Genomic DNA, 22,567 nt, shown 5'->3' with positions numbered 1-22,567 from the left:
GGATCTCCTAAAAAGGACTAGAGAATAAAGCAAGCTTTCTTATCTGCTAAGGATAGAGCTAGTAAGAGAGAGAAAAAAGTCCTGAAATGTTGAGGTCTGTGGGGTCACAAAGAGTCAAACATGACTTTAAAAAATAATGATAATATTTTATTTTTCTTCAATTGCAAGCTAAAACTTTTTAACATTTTTTAAAGTTTTTATTTATAAATTTTCTCTTTCCCTCTCTTCCCTCCTTCCCTAAAACAGTAAGCAATTAGATTACATATGCAATCACTTGAAGCATTTCCATATTGGTCTTTTTATATAAGAAAACTAAATTAAAAAAAAAAAAACATGAATGAATGAATGAAAGTAAAAAATAATATGCTTCAATATGTATTTTAAAAATCAGTTCTTTCTCTGGAGGCAGATAGGATGCCTCATAATTAGTCTTCTGGGATTGTCTTGAATTATTGTATTGCTGAGAATAACTAAATTATTCATAGTTTTTCATCATACAAGATTGCTGTTACTGATGACTTTGCTCAGAACTCACTCACTTAACTCCAATTCACTTGCAAGTCATTGATCTGCCAACAATAGGTACTAACCCAAGCCTTACCTGATCATTGTCTGAGGTTCAAAATACATAGCATTTGCTATATATTCATTTATAAATATTAGTAAATAGCAGTTGCTTCTATTTTGGCCAAAAACCCTGAGAATCTTTCCCTCCCAGACTCTTTTTTTGACTAAGTAAAAGAGCATTTTCTGCCTCATCTGTTACCTACTCTAAATCACTAAATGGAAATTGCCTCAGTCAAACTGAGGCCTGGGAAAGACCTTAGCTTTAAGTCTCCCACTGCATCCAGGGCCATCTGGCCCAAGATAAAAATCTTGATCTATATCTTACCACTGGATTAGATGGCTCCAGCACAAAAAGTGAAGCCATGACTTTGTACAATCCTCTCTCACTTAAATACAGTTTACTTTTATCTTCCCAATGTCACAGTTCTCTTTGAGAATAAAGGACAAACAACAATTAATGATACTACATACAACTTCTCCTGGTTCTGCTAACTTCTCTTAGAATGAGTACTGTAAGTTTTTCTAAATTATTCCTAAATCATCCTCCTATCATTTCTTATAGCATAATAATATTCTATCACAATTGATGTGTTTTGAGGACCAACATGATGTAGATACCAGATGATGGAAAGCACCAAAAGCTAAGGTTCAGTTGTGTGAGGAATGATCACAATGGCCATTCTCTTTAGCAAAAGATAGATTTATTTAGGAGACAGACTTTACAGACAGAACAAAGGGATACAATAGACATCAGGAATGGCAAATATGAAATAGAATGGGAGAGCATATGAAAGACTAGTTCCCCAATTCACAATTACCCAGTAGAAAGGGAGCATTACATGAGGTTGGAACATGCCCTTAGCTGGCAGGCTAAATCCTGAAAGGAACTTAGCACCCTAAAAGAGTTAGTGTTAGGAGGAGAAGTGGAGTTGGGAAGCAAAGCAGAGTTAGGAGAGATATCACATGCCATAGGGGAAAGGGAAAGACACCATAAGGCAGAGAGCCATGGCAGACTGATCCAAAGGAGGGTAGCAGCCATGGGATGGCCCAAATGTAGATTTTATAGGGGAAATTTAACCTCAAGGACATGACTGGGATTTATTACAGGGCATAACAGGGTGAAACTGCTCAAGACGTCTATAAAAGGTGGGTCTCAGAGGTTTGACATAAGTTGTATTTCAAACTGGAAGACCTTCCTAGAGAGTGGAATGATGGAGCTAAACTGATCTCTATCAGTGCTTTCTCTGTGCTTGCCTCAGGGACCAATTCTTTAGTTTCAGTTCAACAAATTATTCAGGACTTCTTAAAAAATCATATACCACAGCTTGTTTAGCCATTTCCAATTGTTGGGGATCCCTTTGATTTCCCATTCTTTGCCTCTACAAAAAAGAGTTCTTTTAAATATTTTTATACAAATAGCTCCTTTTCTCTTTTTTTTTTTTCCTTTTTGGTGTCTTTGGAATAACCTAGCAGTGGTATTGCTGGATCAAAGGGTATGCACAATTTCACAGTCCTTAAGGAGTACAGTTCCAAGTAGCTCTCCAGAACAGCTGGATCAGTTCACAGTTCTACCAACAATATATCAGTGAAGAGCAAAACATGACTGAACCGGCCAATTCTTTATTTCCTCCACAGTAAAATAATGTTTAGCTCAAGAGTTCCACACATTAACAAGAGAATTACTACAAGAACCCATTGACTGGGGAATGGTGTCACATCTGGAAATGACTATAATCTAAAAACAAAAGACAGCAAAAAAGTTTTAAATAACAAAAGGAAGAAAAAAAAAGTTCAGTGTTTCTTTATAGCTATATCTGATCTCTACTTCACAGAAAGCATTTACCATAAATCTGCAAGATAGATTCTTACATAAAATTGTATGACAACAGTATCATTAAGGACTATGCTATTACAGCATTACAAAAGCAAGATAGACTTATAAAGAGCACTTAAAAAAAGGTGGTAATAGCACCAACATAGTAATAAAGATAGCTCACACTTATATAAGCCTTTAAGGTCTGCAAAGTAATTTCCTCATAGACTTGTGAGGGATGTAGTATAATCACCATTTCCCCCAATTTTGTATTTGTAAGAGGAGGTAATCAGGGCTCACTTACATCTTCTAGAATGGAGTACTTCCATTCTAAGGGCTGGACCTCTGTTCTCTAACTCTCTGGGAAGAGAACTGTCTTCCAGTTTATCTCTAAAAGGATTTATACTTTCAAGTGATCCAATGATCTCTTACTGATTCAACCTAACTATGGGCTGTTGGAGATGACTGGCAATGAAGCCAGGGAGTTTAAATAATAGAGGGAAGAGAAAAACTTCTGCTTTGGATAAGCAATGCCAGTTCTCCCTGTAGATTTCAGTTTGATGATGGTCTGTTGGATAGAGAAAAAAGCAGCTAGAATGACTATATATAAATGACAGTAAATAAATGTGTTCTCCTAGGACCAAATTATAAGTCTCTGGCTGCCTCTTCTGCTTCCACGATTCATATCCTCAATGAACATACATGTCTCATTTTTCTCCCGGCTCTATTCCTGTGATTCATTAGTTTCTTCTGGAGTCTCCATTTTAGGGAAATTGCCTAGGTCAGTTATGTCTGCTCCTTCTTCATTATTTCATTCTTCTCTGAGCTCTCTGTTCCTGACTTTCCAAGGTTCTTCCTCCCCTCACCCTTATTAAGGACCTTTCTCTTTTCAAGTCTTTTGTTTTCAGCTTCCTTTTATAGAATCTTCTTCCATTAGACTACAAATTCTTTGAGTGCAAGGACTACTTTTAGTTTTGCTTGTATTTGTATACACAGCTCTAAGTATAGTTCCTAGCCTTTCAGAAGTATTTAATAAATGCTTTTTGACAAGCTGACTTGAATTTGAAATATCCTACAAATACATAGGAGACCAGCTAATTAAAATATTGAAATAAAAGGTTTTTCTGAAATGTATATGATATGTAAGTGGGTGCTAGATCTCCAGTGAATTCCAAACATTGATCAGACCTTTCACAGGTCCATATCATTACCGTTATTTTCCTTGTGTCATAGGCAATTAGGTGGTATAGTAATTAGCACTTGGATCTAAATCAGGAAAGTAGTTCAAATCCTACCTCATGCATTTAGTAGCTATTTTACCTTAGGCAAATCATTTGACCATTCTCTGTCTCCGTTGCTCCATCTGCAAAATGAGGATAATAATAGCTCCTACTTTCCAGAGTTGTTGTGAGGACAAAATGAGATAATTGTAAAGTACCTGCCAAACCTTAAAGTGTTATATAAATTCTATCATTATTGTTATTGTTGTTGTCGTGATCTCAAATGATATAGTCAGTCAATCATCAAAAAGCAATTAGGAAGTACTTATTCTATACCAGGCACTATGCTAAGCACTGGAGATACCAAAAGAAAAAGAAAAAGTCAAAAATGGTTTTTCCCTCCAAGGATCTCATTTTCTACAGAGACAGATTACATATAACCAGGTAGGAACATATAAGGTAAATACAGAGTAAATTTAAAAATTGTTATGTCATTTGAAAGTACAAGTGCTTTGGAGCTAAGCAAGAAGTTATGTCTCTCCCCAGACAATCAAAATACAACAGGCCCAGACACAGAGGAAATACTCCATTCTAGAAGATGAGAGAAGATTCTGATCACCCTCTCTTACAAACATAAAATGGAAATGATGCTGTTCTAGTGGCAGTATAGAGAGTTGTGGGAATCCTCTTTTGGTTGGAGGCACAAGTCCTTCGTGAAAGAATTCACGAACCCGAAATATTAATGACAAAAAGGAAGGTTTATTTTTCACTAAGAGACTCTCTCTTAGTGGACAAATCTCTTGAAGAGTTTTGCAAAGAATGAGTGAACAGAAACCTATTTTATGAGCAGATCTTAGAGGCAGTTTGAACTGATTATCAGATCAGGATCTCCCAATTGAATGAAAATCACTTTGAAGGCTTTTTCAGCCTAAATGGGGGATCCAGTTTCAATGGGGGATGATTTCCAATTGAATGATATTGATCTGGAAAATATGCCTCTTCCTAGACTCTCTGGAGATTGGGAGACCCCAGTCTCTCTTCTTTTGCAGATCAAAGGGGGCATAGTTTCAGCAATTATTTTATACAATTTTTACAGAGTTCACCCATGCCAGAAAGATGAGCCCAATGTATGTTCATATTGTATTTAATTTATTCTTTAACATACTTACCATGTATTGGTCAACCTGCCATTGGGGAGAGGGGATGGGGGGGGGGGGGGAAGGAGGGGAAAAATTGGAACAAAAGGTTTGACAATTGTTAATGCTGTAAAATTACCCATGCATATAACTTGCAAATAAAAAGCTATAATAAAAAAAGAAAGATGAGTCCAGACCTGACACTCTTTCCCCTGTGCCATTAGCTGCCCCTTCAGGATGGGCTATATGTATTTAAATAGCAGATATATATATAGAGAGAGATATCTATATCTATATAAATATAGATATAGATATCTATATATATATAATTAATCCTGAATTATAAGTGTAAGCTTTCAAACTCTTAATTTGCTTGAAGGCTGAGATTACATATTTTTTCCCAAATCCCAACAAATTTTTTGTTTTTCTCAGCACTCTCTCCTTTCCCCATCTTGAACCTTTTAGGAACAAAGGTGAGAATGAATAATTATTTTCCCTTATTTTTCTTTTCTGTCCTTTTCTTCATAAGACTTCTCTGATTTGAATTTTCCCTTTTTTTTATTCCCCCATCTTAGATTACTTTCCTACATTACAAAAGACTTTCTCAAAGAGGATTCATAGAGGCAAGTTTTTACTAAATACCCATGACTATGAACTATTGGAGAAGACTGGCAATAAAGCCAACAAGAACCAAGTAGGTTAAATAATAGAGAGAAGAGAAGAGCTTCTGCTTTGGAACTAATAATGTGGCATTGGAAGGTGATTTGTCCAGCACAAATTAAGCGCTTAATAAATGCTTATTGATTAATTAGTTCTAGAAGGGACCTTAGAATCATTTTGTCTAACCTCCTCATTTTACAGATAAGAAACCAAGGTTAAGAGAGAATTCCAAAGGTCATGCTGGTAATAAGTAGTAGAATAAGAGATGTGAACTGTCTTCATTATTCCTAATTCCTTACTGCAGAATGCTAAATATTAGGCTGACTGAAAAGTATATATTCTATGGGTAGTTACTTATTTTCCCATTTCCCAGTTGACTACTAAAGAGAATAATCACTTTCAAGTTAGGTAAATATAGTTTTCTTTTATCAAGGACATAACTGAGAATTTTTCATAATAAATATATATACATACATATATGATATACATGTGTATATATATGTGTGTGTATGCTCACATAAAAACAAAAGCCATTCCTCAATAGTGTTCACAGAATATAAGGAATTTTTCATAAGTAAAATTGCAAACTGTTTACAATTCTATGAAAGAATTCTAAAAATCACTAATAAGAAAAATACAAATTAACTCCCATAGGTTTCACCTCACAAAATGGCTAAGATGACTGAAAATAGAATAATCAATATTGGAAGGGTTTTAGAAAGACAGGACTGCCTTTGGTGAAGCTATGGACTGCACAATCATTCTGGAAAGCAATATGGAATCAAATATTTAGAGGAGCACTTTTTCTAATAGCAAAAAAACTGAAAATAGATACCTATAGACTGGAAAATGGATAAACAAATAGTAGTATATCAACACAAAAGATCATTAATGCTTTGTAAAAATGATAAAGATGATTAATACAGAGAACCAAGGAAAGTGTCACAAGAACTGATGCAAAGTGAAATAAATAGAAAAAAATATGTACAATATCAATATATTACATTATAAACAAAATTGTTTGTTTTAACGCTATGATTTTCTCTGTTACTTTGGTCAAGAATTCCCTAGTTATATTAATAAAAATATAGTTAACTTTTCTTGCTTCTCTAATTTATTTAGAATATGACTTTTAATATTTGAATTGTGTATCCATTTGGGGCTTATTATCGTATATGGTATGAAATATTAATCTAAACCTAATTTCTACAGCAGTTTTTGTTGAATGATAAATCTTTATATCAGAAATTAATATTCTTGGTCTTATTGAACATTGTTATTATGTTCAATTGCTTCTGGATCTTGTGTCCCCAATTTCTTTTATTGATCATTTTTTGTATTTTTTAAACTACACCAAATGCTTTTAGTAATAATTGTCTTATAATATAGTCTGAAATTTGGCACTTTAGGCCTCCCTCCTTTTCAATATTTTTCATTCTCTGCCTTGAGATCCTTGACATTTTGTTCTTCCAGAAGAATTTTGTTATTATTTTGTCTAGTTTCATAAATATGTCTTAAAAATTTGGCTTAACACTAAATCCACAAATTAATGTAGGTTGTATTGATTGGAAAATTAATTAGGTAGTATTTTATTATATTACTATGATCCATCCATTAGTAATTGATTCCTCTCTAATCATTTATTTCTTTCTTCATGTTATGTAATAAGTTTTAACTTTTTTTTCAATGTTCCTCTTCTTTATTCATCAGTTCTTTTTACTTCTTCTTAGGGGAGCTCTGACTTCGGTTCTTCTTTCCATTTTTCTCTTCTTTTGCCCTTGGATCACATATTCACCACATAAGTAAGAGTTCTTAATAGGTGCACTTTTCTCTTCATTCCACACTGTGCTCAAAAGGATAAAAATTCTTAACTAAACAAATGTGGGAGAAACAAACATTACTTTGTTTTGTCTAATTCTGTTGGACACATGTTTTTTATTATTATTATAAGCAACTTCAGAAAGAGTTGTTGAACTGACAGAATTTTTTTTTGTTTGACATTCAGACATCTCTAATGACAAACAATTTCCAAATGGGAGATAAAACATAAAATTAAGATAAAAAATCAAATGCAGTTGGATGATCATGAATAGCTAATAACTATGAAGAATCTGACAGGGAAAGAATACATAATTCTCAAATATGGCTTTATAAGATGTTACAGTTATGGGAACTAGACAGTTTAACTATTCTGGTTCCTAAAATTTTATGATTCTTCCCTATGATTTTTGGGTTGCTTCCCTGGCTTTCTTCAAGACTCATCTCAAATCTTACCTTTTCCAAAAGATTTTTCTTGGTTTTATCACATCTTCCCAACAAGTTTCAACCATACCTACAAATTTAATCTTACCTCTTTGCCCATCTAGAATTTCTAGTTCATCTTGCTTTATATATAAGAAACATGGGGCACAAGGAAAAATAAAAATGGGAGGGTAGAAGGAATTCACTATTTCAATCATAAGTCTAACATAGGTCAGTAGTGTTGGGAGGATGGAGTTAATTGTCTAGTGCTTAATCCTATAGCCCTGCTCTTTTCTCTCTTCTGGGAAAGGAAAGAGATATTTTCCTTCCCAAGTCTCATTTATATTCTCTCTAGGTGATGATTTAAGGTGTGATCATTTTTTTTTTTATCATCTCTGGTCTTTCCTTTCTGTTCCCTCCACCTCTTTTCTAGCCATACTACATTATTAACTCATTCTTAACCCTAAGGGCTTTATAATGGCCTTAGATTTACTTGATCCCTTTCTCTGATAATGGATTGGATTGATACTGATCTGATATCAAACAATGGACAGCTACATGGTAAATGGATGGAGTGTTGTGCTTGGAATTAGAAAGACCTAAATTCAAATTTGACCTTAGATATTTACTAGCTGTGTGATCTCGATAAATCATTTAACTCTGTTTACTTCAATTTCCTCATCTATAAAATAAGCTGGAGAGGAAATAGCAAACCATTCCACTATTTTTGCCAAGAAAACCCCTAATGGGATCACAAAGAATTAGGCAGGACTAAAAAAAATAATTGAGCAATTACAAATATCAGATAAAAAAAATTATTAATACAATCACATTAAGCCAAGGGCTCTCAATTAGGGAAATTCTTAACATTTAGACAGAGATTTAATTCTCTGCCAGACTTTAAATTTAAATTTTAAAAAAATTGCTTTGTAATTTTTCTCTGAAAAAGTTTTGTGCAGTAGAGGAAAGTGATCCAAAAAGGAGAATAGAATGGGGGAAACTGAAGTTTTAAAAAAAAAAAAAAAACTTATGAAGAAAAGAACAGAGTAGAAGGATAAGGAAAAATAAGGGAAAGTAATTTTTCTTTCCCTCTCCCTATTTTTTTAAGGAAGCCAAGATGGAGGAGGGGAAGAGAGAGAGGGGATATTGAGAAAAACAAAATTAAATTTAAATTTTTAACTCATTCTTGGCTTCTTTTTATTTGAAGTAAAATAAGAACACAGGAAATCTTTAGATTTTTAAAAATGTAAGCAGAATATATTACAATCCTTAAAACTATGTAGATATTCATGGGACAGGGAAACTGAGGGGAAAAAAGATTTTTTTAGGACCTTCCTTCAGTCCTGGAAGAGGTGAATACATCTGGCAGCTTCAGTCCAGGATCTCTGTTTCAAAATGACAACAGGGACATTGACAACCCATCTCAATCCAATCTTCTCAATTATAACTCGGCTCTCCTTTCAATTTCTTTTTTCCCCCTTTTGCTCCCATGCCATTATTTCTTGCTGTTTCTTTTCCTGAATTCCAAGTCAGGGGTGGGGTCTGGCTCCACCAAATGCTAGTTCCCACTCCATCTTCTCAGTTACTTTCTTAAAACACCCAGGTATGACTCAAGTCTGCCTTCCAGCTCAGAGATGGCTATAGTCCAAATCATCCTCAGGGCTGAAAGAAAATACTTGTCCTTGCAAACTACAAAACCCAAGATTCCAGTCTGTTTTCAAACCCCTATTACAAAAGGCTAAAAGCAAAAAATTTAGTTGTGTTTTGGACTGGCTTGTTTTGAGTATGATGTATAATGGATAGAAAAAAAAATTGCTCTGTAATTTTTCTCTGAAAAAGTCTTGTGTAGTAAAGGAAAATGATCCAAAAAGGAAAATAGAATGGGGGAAACAGAAATTAATAAAAAAAAAAAAAGCTTATGAAGAAAAGGATAGAGAAGATGAATATGAAAAAGAATGGAAAGTTATTTTTCTTTAAAACTCTATTTTTTTAAGGAAGCTAAGATAGAAGAGGAAAGGAGAGAGTATTGAGAAAAACAAAATTAAATTGACATAGATATGATACTTTCATGCATGACACATCTGTATATGGGTTTGCTATTTATATTGAGCCAGACTTGGAGAGACAACCAGAAGACACAGTGAGTAGAACACCAGTCCTGGAATCAGGAAGTCTTATCTCTAAGTATCTTATCTCAGACACTTAGAAGTTATGTGATCTAGTCAAATCATTTAATCCTGTTTGCTTCAGTTTCTTCACCTGTAAAGTGAGCTGGAAAAGGAAAAGGAAAAGTATTTTTACCAAGAAAACCCCAAATGGAATCACAAAGAGTCAGACATGACTGAAAAAAACAAGAAAAAACCTGTATAGGAAAGATTTGGGGAGGCAACTAAACAATGGATGAACATTAACTTGATTCTCAAGGTGTCCACACGCACATATTTGAAAAAGGGCTTTGTGCATGCAAGATATAGAACCCAACAAAGAGAAAAGTTAAAAAAGAGAGAGAGAGAGAGAGAGAGAGAGAGAGAGAGAGAGAGAGAGAGAGAGAGAGAGAGAGAGAGAGAGAGAGAACAAAGACCAGCAGGACTTATTTCAAACAAGAAGTGAGACTATAGAAACATGGAGAGAAGACAACTACTATGGCAATCACAATTGATTACAAGGAATCCAGAGCAAGGACAGGATATGCAGGAAGACAAGAGAACAGCTGCTTAAAATTAAAATTAAGTTAGGAAGGCTTGTCACAGGTTTTGGACTGATTCTGGGGTCCTTCCCATCTCCTAGCAAAGTCATTTATTGATATGTTGCTTTCAATTTGGATTTTATTTATCCATCTATGAGAAACTAATGCTGGTGTCCACAAGGTCTAGGGTCAGCTGTTCTTCCTTATTTTGTATCTAGATATTTGGTTTGCCCAATTCTAAATTCAAAAAACTATGTTCAGTTCAAATTCAAAGAAATTTGACCTTCATATTTCCAACTGTCTAAAGCTCATAAAATATTTCTTCAATGAAGTGACTAAACCAACATGCTTCTTTCCAATGCACACTTGGAGTCAAAAGCCTGATTTCTTTCTTAAATGTAAATGTCTTTCTTACTCCATTAAAGCCTGGGACTTTTGTCATCTTACAATATTATGTTTAGGGAATATGAATTCTGAACAGATTGCCAGATTTGTACAGTCCATGTCAGTCTATATACTTTGCCAAGTAAGTTATGATTTTAAATTGTCACCAAGTTCATACATTTCATCTTTTTAGGATAAAGAACATAAACTCTCTTTTATCTTCTCTTTATTTGTAAGTTTTAGATATAATACATATACATAGCTTAGTGTTTCTGTTTCCTAATGAGGTTTTATGGTAAACTAAAGTAATTTAAGAAATCTGTCTTTATTAAGAAGGGGGTTTGCAAATCTTAAAAGCACCATTCAAAATATAGTTAATATTTTATCAGAAAATAAGAGATTTTCAAAACCACTAATCAGTCATTTTATATTTTACCTGGCTCAGTATTATCTAACTTAATACTAATCTTAGATCAGCTTTCTTTTTAATAGCTGGCTTCTGATGCAGAAGCTTCATTTTCTACTAGTCCCTTCTTGTTACCATCATAAATAAAACTAAAAGCTCCAGTGGATGCTGCCTTTGCTGTGTTTGTAGACCACTGGACCTTTGGAATTCACAAAGTTCAAAGAAAGGAAACCCAAAAGAGAAGCAGTCCAGTTCTAGCGTTAGACTTGCCAAGATAATACAGATACAAAGCTCCAGGCTTCCCAAGGCCAAGTGCAGCCTGACTTGGGATGCAGCTCAAAACAGTCCACACTCTTAGACAGAGGGACAAGGCAGTCCCTTTCATACATCCACTGAGTCACCAGACCCTCTGGCTCAGCAGCCATTAAGAAACCCTTCCTTATATTTCTGAGTGATGATTCATATTCAGTCAGAAATAGTTACACACACATATATTTTCACAGGGTCCTAAAACCAGGAATGGTTCCAGAGCATTCTTCATGAGGAAAAAGATCCTCACTTACTTTAACTTAACATATAACTCTGTTGGCCAGCAGAAATGTTAAGCTCTATGTGTATTTTGTCTGCTGCTTATAAATAAAGAGCAGGAAAGGGAAACTGTGGAGACCAAGCCAAAATGGTAGAGTGAAGGTAAGGACTCACCTGAGCTCTCCTTCAAAGTTCTCCAAATGCCTTTAAATAATGACTCTAAACAAATTTAAGAGTATCAAAAACCACAAAAAAGATCGAGTGAAACAATTTTCCAGCTGAAGACAATTTCAGAAATCAACAGGAAAGATCTGTTCCACCAAGGTGGGACTAGCAAACCAGAAGTCACTGAATAGGTGGCAGCAGCAAGAACAAAACAGTCCAATTGGACCTTAAAGAACGATTTTGATATTCTGAACCATTCTTCCAAAGGTGTTGTCACTGAAAATAGCATCCTTTGCTTCTACATCCAATAGTCCACTGATATATGTGTCTTTTGTCTTTCATAAACATTATTCTTATTCATTGTGCTTGAATATTTTTTTATTGACTGGGGGGAGGTGAGGATTTACAATTAGAAGTTACTGAAGTTATTTCTCATAAAAAATCACTACTTGTTTAGACTAATGTTCATTTTTGAATCTGCCTTCACAACTGATTCTTCTCTCTGCTCACACAACCACCACTCTACTTCAGACACGTAATACCATTTTCCTGGATTATTGTAACAGCCTCCTAATTGGCCTTTTTGCCTTAGGTCTCCCCCTTCCCTACTCCTGCACTGCTGGACAAAGGAATTTTTATTTAAGTACAAATTTAACCAGGTAATTCTTCTGTTTAAACAACTCTAATGGTTTCCTATTGTCTCTAAAATAAAAATACAAATGCTTCTGTTTAGCTTTTAAAGATCAAAATAATCTGACTCCAAGGTATCTTTCCAGCCTTCTTAGACAATATTTACCCTCTAGCACTTTGTGATCCAGAAAAACTGGCCTTCAGTCTATTCCTTGCCAATAGCATTTCATTTCTCACCTCCATAGCTTTGCACTGGTCCTTCCACATGCTTAGAATTCTTCCTCCTCATTTCTAACAAAATCCTTTTTTTCCCTTTAAAACAAAACTTAAGCACCATCTTCTGCATGAAGACTATCTTGATTCCCTCCAATTAATGCTCTCACCTAAATTACTTTATGTTTAACAATTTTATACATTTGGATTTTTTAACTTTATATTTGTACTCTATATATTTTATGTATATTTATTTGTCTCCCACACTTGAATGTAAGCTCTTAGCAAGCAGAAATTATTTCATTCTTTTATTTTCTATTCCTAGCACCTAGAAAAATGCTTAGCACAAAATGTTTAATAAATAATTATTGATCAGGTTGTTTGATGAACAATTATTTTCATATGTCTTTCAATTAAATTTTTCCATATATTCTATATATCCATATATTCAATGAAGATGAAAATTCTCTATATGTTTACAGAAATCTACATTCCTATTTTTAAAGGAAAAAATGCTGGATAGCATTTACTTAGACTTACTATTATCAATACTAAAAGAGCTCAAATTTTCAAGGTTCCAAAGGTTTAGTGTAGTGTTCTCTATTTTGGTTTCCTTGGGGTTCTCTGGGAGCAGCCTTCATTTCAGTTCAGAGTAATCACCACAAGTGTAGGCAGGTGTTAAAGTCCAAATTCTTTATTGTCTCCTTCAAAGTCCTATCTCCTTCACTTGGGGCCCAGCTAGTTTTCTTATAGTCCAGATCCTTTATTATCTCCTTCCTGGAGTTGGGCAGCTTTCTGGAGAGCCTTTCAGTCTGGCCTTGGAATTAGTGGGAAAAGTGAAGGAGTCCAGGCCAGCCACCAGGAAGATCAAAAATCGATTGAATTTCTCCCCTTGGTTCTGAGAGCTTAAGCTCCTGTCACCAGTCCTTTGCCTTCTCTCCTAATCTCTGAATCTACCTAGCTGAAGCTCCTAGTTTATATGCTCTATACGGAGTATACACCAATCATTATGTCACTTGGAACCCATTATTTGTTATAGGATTAAATCAATCATACTGAACCATGCTAAATTAGATAACTATTGTCTCTATCAATTTCTCTTAGTACCTTATAAGCATCCTTTATTTCAAGTTCAGAGTTCTGGCCCATAACAGTTTAGCCTTGCAGTTTTTCTCATCTCAGAGGACACAAGTTTTATAAAATGTTGTCTCAATTCTTTCATTTGCCTCTTGTGGATGAACTAGTTGTCGCTATTGTTATTCTTCCTGCTTTGAAAGTGTCTCAGTGACATCCAAGGTACTGAATATAGCTTTTTCCTTCTTTCCTATTCAGCATAGTATTCTTTTGATTAAATACACTCTATTTGCTTCCTGAAATCTTTAAAAATCTTGCTAATTCTTATGTAATTCTTATGACTAGTTCCTCAAGAACATGTCAAATCGAGTACCTTTCAATGTATTGGGATAATGTATGAGTAACTTATCACTGGATAAAATCATAGGATAGTTATACCTGTGAGGTAACCAGGGCTCAAAGAAATTATACTTACTCAAGATCATACAGCTTCAAACCTAAATCTTCTTATTCCCAGTCCAACACCCTTGCCAATATGCTACCATTTCATGGATGCTATTTAAAGGATTTCAGCATCATGAAGGAAGCCACAGGAGGGAACCATGAATGCTTCTAACTCTAAAATACTAAAAGGGTGCAATTTTGAAAGAAGGAGAAAGAAACAAAAACAATAAAAATAATAATGGTAAAATTAATAATAATATAGGCATAGAGATAGAGTGAGAAGAGGGGGTGAGAGAAGACCCAAAATCCTATGTCCAAAATGCGACCGAGGCTTCCAGTGGGCCTCAGAATGTAGATTGACTCAGGGAAATGAGAGGCAGGGCCCAGCTCCAAGATATCATACAAAAGACAGGTGGGGCATGATGGCAGCTGAGGTTACACCCAGAGAGTCTTTAGAAGTTCAAGACTCTGATGTGATCAATCAGCAGAGAAGCAATCAGATGGGAGAAAGGGATTACAATTGGGGAGAATATAGGCTTTTTAACCCTACAGAAGGGCAGTGTCCAGTGTAAGCAGCTTCTATATAATCTCCAGGTGATGTGGAGGGAAAGTGGTAAATAGAAGGGACTAGATAGGTTAACTGCTTGGGAGAAAAGGTTTGCTTGTATTTCTACAAGCTGGAGATGGAGAAGGAATCAGATGGGTGCCAACGATCCATATTCGCCTTGTCCATTGGAGAGAGACAGAAAAAGAGAGAAACATAGAAACAAAGGAGAAGACCTAAGACACTAAAATAGCATGGCTGATAATGAGAGACTGTTACAGAACTTCAGAACTAGGAGAAATCATTGGATTTCCTAAGATGAAAAATTGATGATAAGACTGATGCAGAACTTCAAAACCAGCAGAAATCATTGGATTCCCTACACACAGAAAGTAATGGACAATAGATTTCTTTTGGACTATTTCTAGGACTTATGGACATTTATAATTCCTCATATTGATTCATGTTATTTGTTATATCACTACTAGCCTGTGTTACTATGTGCTTATGTAATTTATGTAATTATGTGTAATACCTCCCATGTTGATGACCTGTGAGACCCTTCAGAAACCTGCTTATCTGATTTGATTTCCCATTTCCCTTTGGTGTTTTCTCTCCCTTCCTGAGACATCAGGGAGGGCGTAATCACCTTCTTTTATGGTGTTTTAACCCCTTTTTTGAGGAGTCAGGCAAGGTGTGATCACCTCCTTTTTTGGGGTTCTCACCTCCTTGAGAAGTCAAGGAGAGTGACCATCTTATATTCTAAAACAAAAGAAAGCAGGAGATGTTATGGACCAGAATTCTAAACTTGAAGGATTCTTACAAGGTGCTAACTCAGTGGAATTGATAAAGACAATGGTTGTCTAGTTTAGCATGGTGATTAATAGTTCTCTAGTTCAGTATGATTGATTTAATTTTACAACAAATAATGGTTTACTAGAGATATAATGATTGGTTTATACTCAGTGTAGAGCATATAAGCTGGGACTCAGAAAGCCCTTAGAGGCAGAGCTAGAGAAGACAAGTGGACAAAAGGCTGGAGGCTAGAGATTCATCCCATCTCACAGTACCTTTGTAGCAAGCTCTCCTCCTTATTTTCTCCACAAAAACCAAGACTCTGAAAAGCCTTTAAGAAAACCAGCTGAGCCCCAAGTGAAGGAGATAGGACTTTAAAGAGATAATAAAGGATTTGGATTTTAACCCCTGGCTACTCATGTGATGATTACTGAAGTGAAACAAAGGCTGCTCCCAGAGACCCCAAGAAAACCAAATCAAAGAACATTACAACCTTACATTTGTAAGCACTACCACTATCTTTCTACAGTGGAAGTAGCAAAGTATTCCTGAAGGTTACAAGTTGTTTCGAGTCTCACAAAACTTGAAAGGCTTGAGAATGGATTTGGAGATGGTTTGTCGTTTTAAGGACCAGTTTAATTAAGAACAAAGAGATTCATCTAGGAATGAATAGTAGGACAGCTAACAGGTGACAACTATTTTTAATCTCCTATCCTTCATGAATTATCTACTAAATTATGAAAAGGTTCAGAGCAAAGATGATGGAGGAAACCTCCCAGATATCAAAATTTCAATCAAATTTTTCTCATTTCCTTCCTAACAGAATTCAATCAATCAACCAACACAAAAGCATTAAGCATTTACTTTGTGCCATGTACTATGTTGAGCAGTGACAATACAAAAGAAGGTAAAAAGAATCTCTGTCTTTAAGGAGCTCACAGCCTAATGGGGGAGATAATATATACATAACTGATGTATATAAAATATATACAGAGAAGAAGTAAATCTCAGAGGGAAGACATTATCAGCTAGAGGATTCAAGGACCATCTTTTAGAGAAAATGGGATTTTAGCTGAGTCTGTAAGCAATCTAGGGAAACTAAGAGAAAGAGGTAAGAAAGGGGAAATATTGCAGGCATAAGGACAGTGCAAAGCCGTAGAAAGAGTAAATGATGGTCAGACTAGCTGAATTGTAGAGTATTCTCAGATGAATAAAATTGAAGTAGACTGAAAAGGTTAGAAGGAACCATATTGTGAAAGACTTTACATGCCAAACAGAACTTTAAATTTGAGTTTGGGAGGTCATATGGGGTTACTAGAGTTACTGAGTAGGAATATTTCATGGACAAATGTACACTTAGGAAAACCACTTTGGCCAATTAGAGAAGGGTGAATTGGAATGTGGAGAGATTTGATGGTGGGAAACTTATTGCCATTGTCCACAGATAATGAAGTTCTGAACTGGGATTGTGGTTATGTGAGTAAAGGGAAATGACAGGAATTAGGATTATCTATATGAAGTGAATGCAAGTAAGGATAGATGTGCTTGTGATAATAACAGAGAAGTTCAGAAGAGAGGAGGATTTGAGGAAAAGATAATAGATTCTGTTTTAGATGTATTAGTTTTGAGATGAATATAAGATATCCAATTTGAGATGTCCAAAAGATAGTTGACAATATGGCACTGGGCTCAATTGAAAGATTAGAGCTAGATATATATTTGGGGAAAATCTTAATAGAGATGATAATTAATAATAATAATAATAACTTAATAGAGATTATAACATAGGAGCTGATGAGATCACCAAGTGTAAAATTTTCAAGAGAGAAACAAAAAGAACCCGGAACAGAGGCTTGGGGGACACCTACAGCGTCCCCCAAGTGAGCATGTCATGGATGAAAGAAATTGGAAAAAAAAAAAAAAGGAGATTGAGTAGGTATTCATAAATTGGAGGGGATCCAAGAGATGGCATCATGAAAACCTGAAAAGGAAAGAATATCCAGAAGGAGATAGTGAAGAACATGTCAAGTTCTACAGAAATATATCAAGAAGAATGAGGACTGAGAACAGACAAAAATATTTGTCAATTAAGAGATCATTGATAACTTTGAAGGGAGAAATTTTAATCCAATGATGAGATCAGAGTCATAATGCCTTCAATTGCTTTAGAAGCAAATGAAAGGAGAGGAAGTACCCAGTGTAGATGACTAGTTAAGAGGAAAGCTATGGAATGATAACTAGCAGAGATGGTAGCATAATCAAGTGAGGACTTTTTAAGGATTGAGGAGACATGAATGTGTTTATAAACAAGAAAGGAGCCAGTAAATAGGAAGGAAACAAACATTTATTAGTCACCTACTGTGTTCCATACACTATTCTCAGTGCTTTACAAATATTACCTCATCATTTGATACTCATAACAATCCAAGGAAATAAGTACTATTATTATCCCCATCTTACAGTTGAGGAAATTAAGGAAGACAGAGGTTATGTTTTTTGCCCACGGGTCATACAGCTAGTTAAGTGTCTTTAACTGGATTTGAACTCAAATCTTCCTGACTCCAGATTTAGTGCTTTAGCCAGCTGCCTTTTGAGGGATTGGAAGAGATTAAGGATTACAAGGGAAGATTGAGAACAATCTGTTGAAGAAAATGGAATAGAATGAGATCAAAGTGAATCTATTTGGTAAAGTTTGCCTTGGCACTTTGTTCAAAACAGGAGAGAAGGAAGAGATAGTAGAAGAATATGGCTGATTCATAAGAGATAAGAAGGGGGAAAGAGTTTCAATTTTTTGTTATACTATGAGACACAGTCTTCCACTGAGAGGATGGAGAAGGAGGAACTGCAGAAGTCTCATGGAGAAATTTTTAAAATTGGAATAGCCAGTATAGTGAGTGGGAAGGCGAGTGCAGTAGAATGCAAAGACTACGTAACATATGCAAGATACATTTGCAGTGGATAAGTGCAAAGATACCACCCACAGATTGGCCAGGGCCTCATTAAGTCCATCTCTTAAGGCACAGAAGAAATGGGATCAGATCTTGTGCAAGAAAGGACCAAGCTTTCCATCCTTTCCAAAATGGAACTCATTGTACTACACTCACACCCTGAATCTGACTCTTCTACAAACCTTTCTTTTACTATTGAGGTCACTACCATCCTGCCAGTCTCGCTGTTTTACAACTTTAATGTCATCTTCAATTCTTCTTAGTCTTTATCTCCATACCAAATTATTTGCCAGTCTGGTCTTTTCTACATCCACAATATACCTTATGCTAGTTCCCTTCTTTTACAGTCTCCCTTCTTATTCAGACTCTCATCGTCTCTCACCTTATACAATTTAATAATCTTTAATTCCTCTTCTACTTTCTCCCCCTTTTCTAATCCATCTTCATTGAAGAGGCAAAAAAGAGACTTCCTAAAGCACAAATCTTACCCTAAAGATTCTTTCTAAGTATAAATCTATGAATCTATGAGGATGTCACATCCATGCTCAAAAAGTTTCAGTGACTCCCTCCTGCTATTAGGATCAAATTCAAATTCCCCAGTTTAGTATATAATGCCCTTCAGAATATGATTCCTGTCTGCCTTTCCAGACTTATTTCACTGTATTCTCCTCAGAGAACTCAGAGAACTCCTCAGAGAATGTTGCAGACTAACATATCTGTTTACTGCCATCTGAATTCAGCATTCATCTCCTTGCCACTATGTCTTTGCTCAGGTTATTCCTTTACATCTGCCCCCAAAACTTACTTGTTATCTCCACGTCATAGAATGCTTAATTTTTTTCAAGGCTGAGTTTATGAGTTTTCTACCTCTAAGAGAAAGTATTTTCTCATTCTTCAAACTTTTAATGTTTCCTTGCTCCTCTACTCATCTACTAGTTATCTATATAAATATTACCTCCTCTCAGAGAATATAAGCTTCTTGAGAACATAAATTATTTTTGGTTTTGTATTTATAGCTGTAAGACTTAATATAATATTATGTTCATAATAGGAATATAATGAGTATATAAGTATAGCACTTACAAAGCACTATAATTTAATAATTATTTAAAAATGAGACTTATGACTTCATAGGTGTAGTAAACTCATAGAAAAGATTTTCTGTGAATTTGAATCAATATAATCTTATAGACTTATGTGAGATATTGAGGTTAAGAGACTTGCCCAAGATGATATCATTAGTAAGTATGCTCAGATTCTCCCTTTCTGGTCAATTATATTGATTATGTATCAGTTGCTAATCTAACCACTGCTGGCTAGTGATTGGATTAATGTTATGTGAGTCTTCTGATTGATTACAGAGTCAGGAGAGTTGATGACTCAAGAGGTGATAAGTAAGAACTGAGTTCCCATATAAATTGATCAATACACACCTCTCTTGATCCTTTTGGCTCATTTCCTTCTTTCTGACAAGTAAGGCAAGATTTGTTTGGACTGCCAGTTGAGAGGGGGCAGAGGCTGCTTTATCTCCCACCTAGCAACCATGTGTCCAAGAACACACATCATCTCCATTTGTTGGTTTGCCACTTATTTTAAATGAACAAATATCTAGACATAGACAGGGTTCCATTTTTGTGACTCTTGAAAGGTCAGAATATCCATCAGAAAAATAGCAGCTATTGGTAGTCAGATGAAACACTTGTAGACAGAGTTAGAAAGATACTCACCTAAGGTGCGGGGGAACTTCAGGGATTGCCCCACCTGATGGAGAGCAATGCTAATTAGGGACACTAGAAAGGCAATAATCTTTGGAACACGAGACCCACATCTACAGAGAATTTCATGAGGGTTCCACAAAAGGAGAAAAGGATTTCCTGGGCCAAGAATTTGAAGGTAAACCTAAGTCCCATATATCCTTTATATATGTGCTTAACTTTAACTTATTTTAAGTTTGAATCCCCTCTCCCCAGTGACCTTGTGCACAATGTCCCTCATCCTGATTGGGGGGGGGGGGGTGGATATTTTTGTAACTTTTGCCCTCATTATATGTTCTCAGCAAATATCTGAAAGCTAATAGAGTTCTAATAAATAATTAATATTAGAGAGCACACCCTGGGGGGCTCATGAATATAAGGCTTAAAAATCACAACCCCTAGAGCTAGCCCTAGAATTCTGAGAGGAACATGGAAATGTAACTAGCCAGTACCAGTGAGAGTTGGGGGAGACAGTCAATAAGCATATAGAAAAAGGTAGGACATAAACCCAATCTCCTAATTGCAAAGCCAGCTTCATATCAATTACACTTACTCCCTCTTATAACATTTGATATACAAGAGAAAGATATTGTGAGGGACTACAAACCTCATTTCAAAAAGAAAATAAAGCTCAGAAAGATTAACTGACTCCTGAAAGGACAGTTTACGAGTGGTATACTAAGCATTAGAAGTCTCATCTTATGGATTTGCACCCAAAGCTCTTCAATAAGATAGTATCATTCTAATAAGTTGCAGAACCAGAATTTAATGTCAAAAATTTCCAGAATTGAGGGCATGTATTAGGTCTCTCTCTGAGGAAGGGGTGGGAAAGAATAAGGAAAAAAGGTTGTAGAGGAGAGAGAAAAAAGGGAAGGAGGGAGGAAAGAAGGGGAAGAGACAGAGAGACAAAGACAGACAGAGACAGACAGAAACAGAGACAGAGCGAGCATAAACCTGGAGAGCTCTGGGCATCATATTTGGAATCCAAGATTTTTAATAACTGGGTACTTGATCACAACTAATCATAACACATTCCCAGCTCCACAGCTACTCCCCATTACTGAGAGGAGGTTGGTCTGCTAACGAGTCTCCTTAAGGCAACCTTTATGTCCTTATTTCTCAAACTATAGATGAAAGGATTCAACATGGGAGTGATCACAGCATACATCACTGAGGTGATTGAATTCTTCCAGGAAGAGTGGGCAGTTGAGGAGCTCAAATACACTCCAAAAACTGTGCCATAAAATAATGAAACAACACATAGGTGCGATCCACAAGTGGAAAAGGCTTTATACTTTCCTCCAGGTGATGGGACTCTCAGTATGGAAGAACAAATCTTAGTATAAGAGAAAAGGATCCCTGTGAGAGGGACAACACCCAGCAAGCTGGTTGCAAAATACATCAAAATGTTATTAATGAAGGTGTCAGAACAAGACAATTTCAGAACTTGAGAAAGATCACAGAAGAAATGTGGGATGTCATGGTCTTTGCAGAAGGAGAGTCGTGTTGCCATTATGCTGTGAAGGAGGGAAATTAGAAGACTTACAGTCCAAGACAACAGAACCAGCAGACTACAGAGTTGTGGGTTCATGATGGATACATAGTGCAGAGGGTGACATATGGCCACAAAGCGGTCATAGGCCATGATGGTAAGGAGCAAATTGTCCATACAAGTAAAAACCATGAAGAAGTACATCTGGGCAAGGCAGCCAGCATAGGGAATGGCCTTTCTGTGAATCAGGATGTTTCCCAGCAACTTAGGGACAGTAGTGGATACCAAACATAAATCCACAAAGGACAGGTTGGAAAGGAAGAAGTACATGGGAGTGTGAAGATGGGAGTCAGAGACAATGGCCAACATAATAAGAAGATTTCCAACTATAGTGACCATGTATATGCCCAAAAACAAGCCAAAGAGGGGCATTTCTTGCTCTAGCTTCTCAGAAAATCCAAGAAGAAGGAATTCTGAGTCATGAGTTTGGTTCACTGCTTCCATGTGAATGATAGGTCTGCAGGGGAAAAAAATGGAAGAATAGAAAATGGAAATTGTTCACAATATAAAGAGACTGTAAGACAGGGACTTTAAGACTTCAATTTTGATTACAAGTCTATCATTAACTACATTGTGATCTTGAGCAAGTTACCTAAAAATAAAGGCACTGGATAAGATGGTGCTCATCTTGTGTCCCTTCAAGTTCTCACAGTCTATGAATTCCACTAGCCACATTTATAATGTGGTATCATATAATGTAGGCAATATCTGTGAAATTACAAAAACTGCTAAGAAATGTACTCTGTGGCCAAAGCTTAGTGTATCCAATTTCCAGAGCCATCCATAGAGAGGACAGAAATATGGCAG

General features: G+C 35.7%; 1 protein-coding gene across 2 annotated transcripts; it reads right to left on the bottom strand.

Annotated features, from left to right (window-relative positions):
- Positions 1–18,606: 18,606 nt before the first annotated feature.
- LOC127541907 (olfactory receptor 7C1-like) lies at positions 18,607–22,204 on the bottom strand. 2 transcript variants are annotated; one of them, XM_051967274.1, is made up of 2 exons: positions 21,293–22,204; positions 18,607–18,636 (listed from the first exon to the last, which is right to left on the bottom strand). In XM_051967274.1, the coding sequence occupies exons 1-2, from the start codon at positions 22,202–22,204 to the stop codon at positions 18,607–18,609; spliced, it is 942 nt and encodes a 313-aa protein (XP_051823234.1). The 2 variants fall into 2 exon arrangements, with proteins under 2 accessions (XP_051823234.1, XP_051823323.1); XM_051967363.1 differs by lacking the exon at positions 18,607–18,636 and having other exon boundaries at positions 21,266–22,204.
- Between the last annotated feature and the right edge of the window lie 363 nt (positions 22,205–22,567).

The sequence above is a fragment of the Antechinus flavipes genome, chromosome 1, assembly GCF_016432865.1.
Source record: "Antechinus flavipes isolate AdamAnt ecotype Samford, QLD, Australia chromosome 1, AdamAnt_v2, whole genome shotgun sequence".
In the NCBI taxonomy this organism is placed as follows: Eukaryota; Metazoa; Chordata; class Mammalia; order Dasyuromorphia; family Dasyuridae; genus Antechinus; species Antechinus flavipes.
This window is presented reverse-complemented; position numbering and strand designations above follow the sequence as displayed.

Excerpts from the sequence above, each read along its gene's own strand:
- LOC127541907 (XM_051967274.1), bottom strand. The coding sequence starts at position 22,204 with ATGGAAGCAGTGAACCAAACTCATGACTCAGAATTCCTTCTTCTTGGA. Across the intron at positions 18,637-21,292 it reads AGGTTGCCTTAAGGAGACTC|GTTTGTAGAAGAGTCAGATT; the intron begins GTTAGCAGACCA and ends AGTAAAAGAAAG.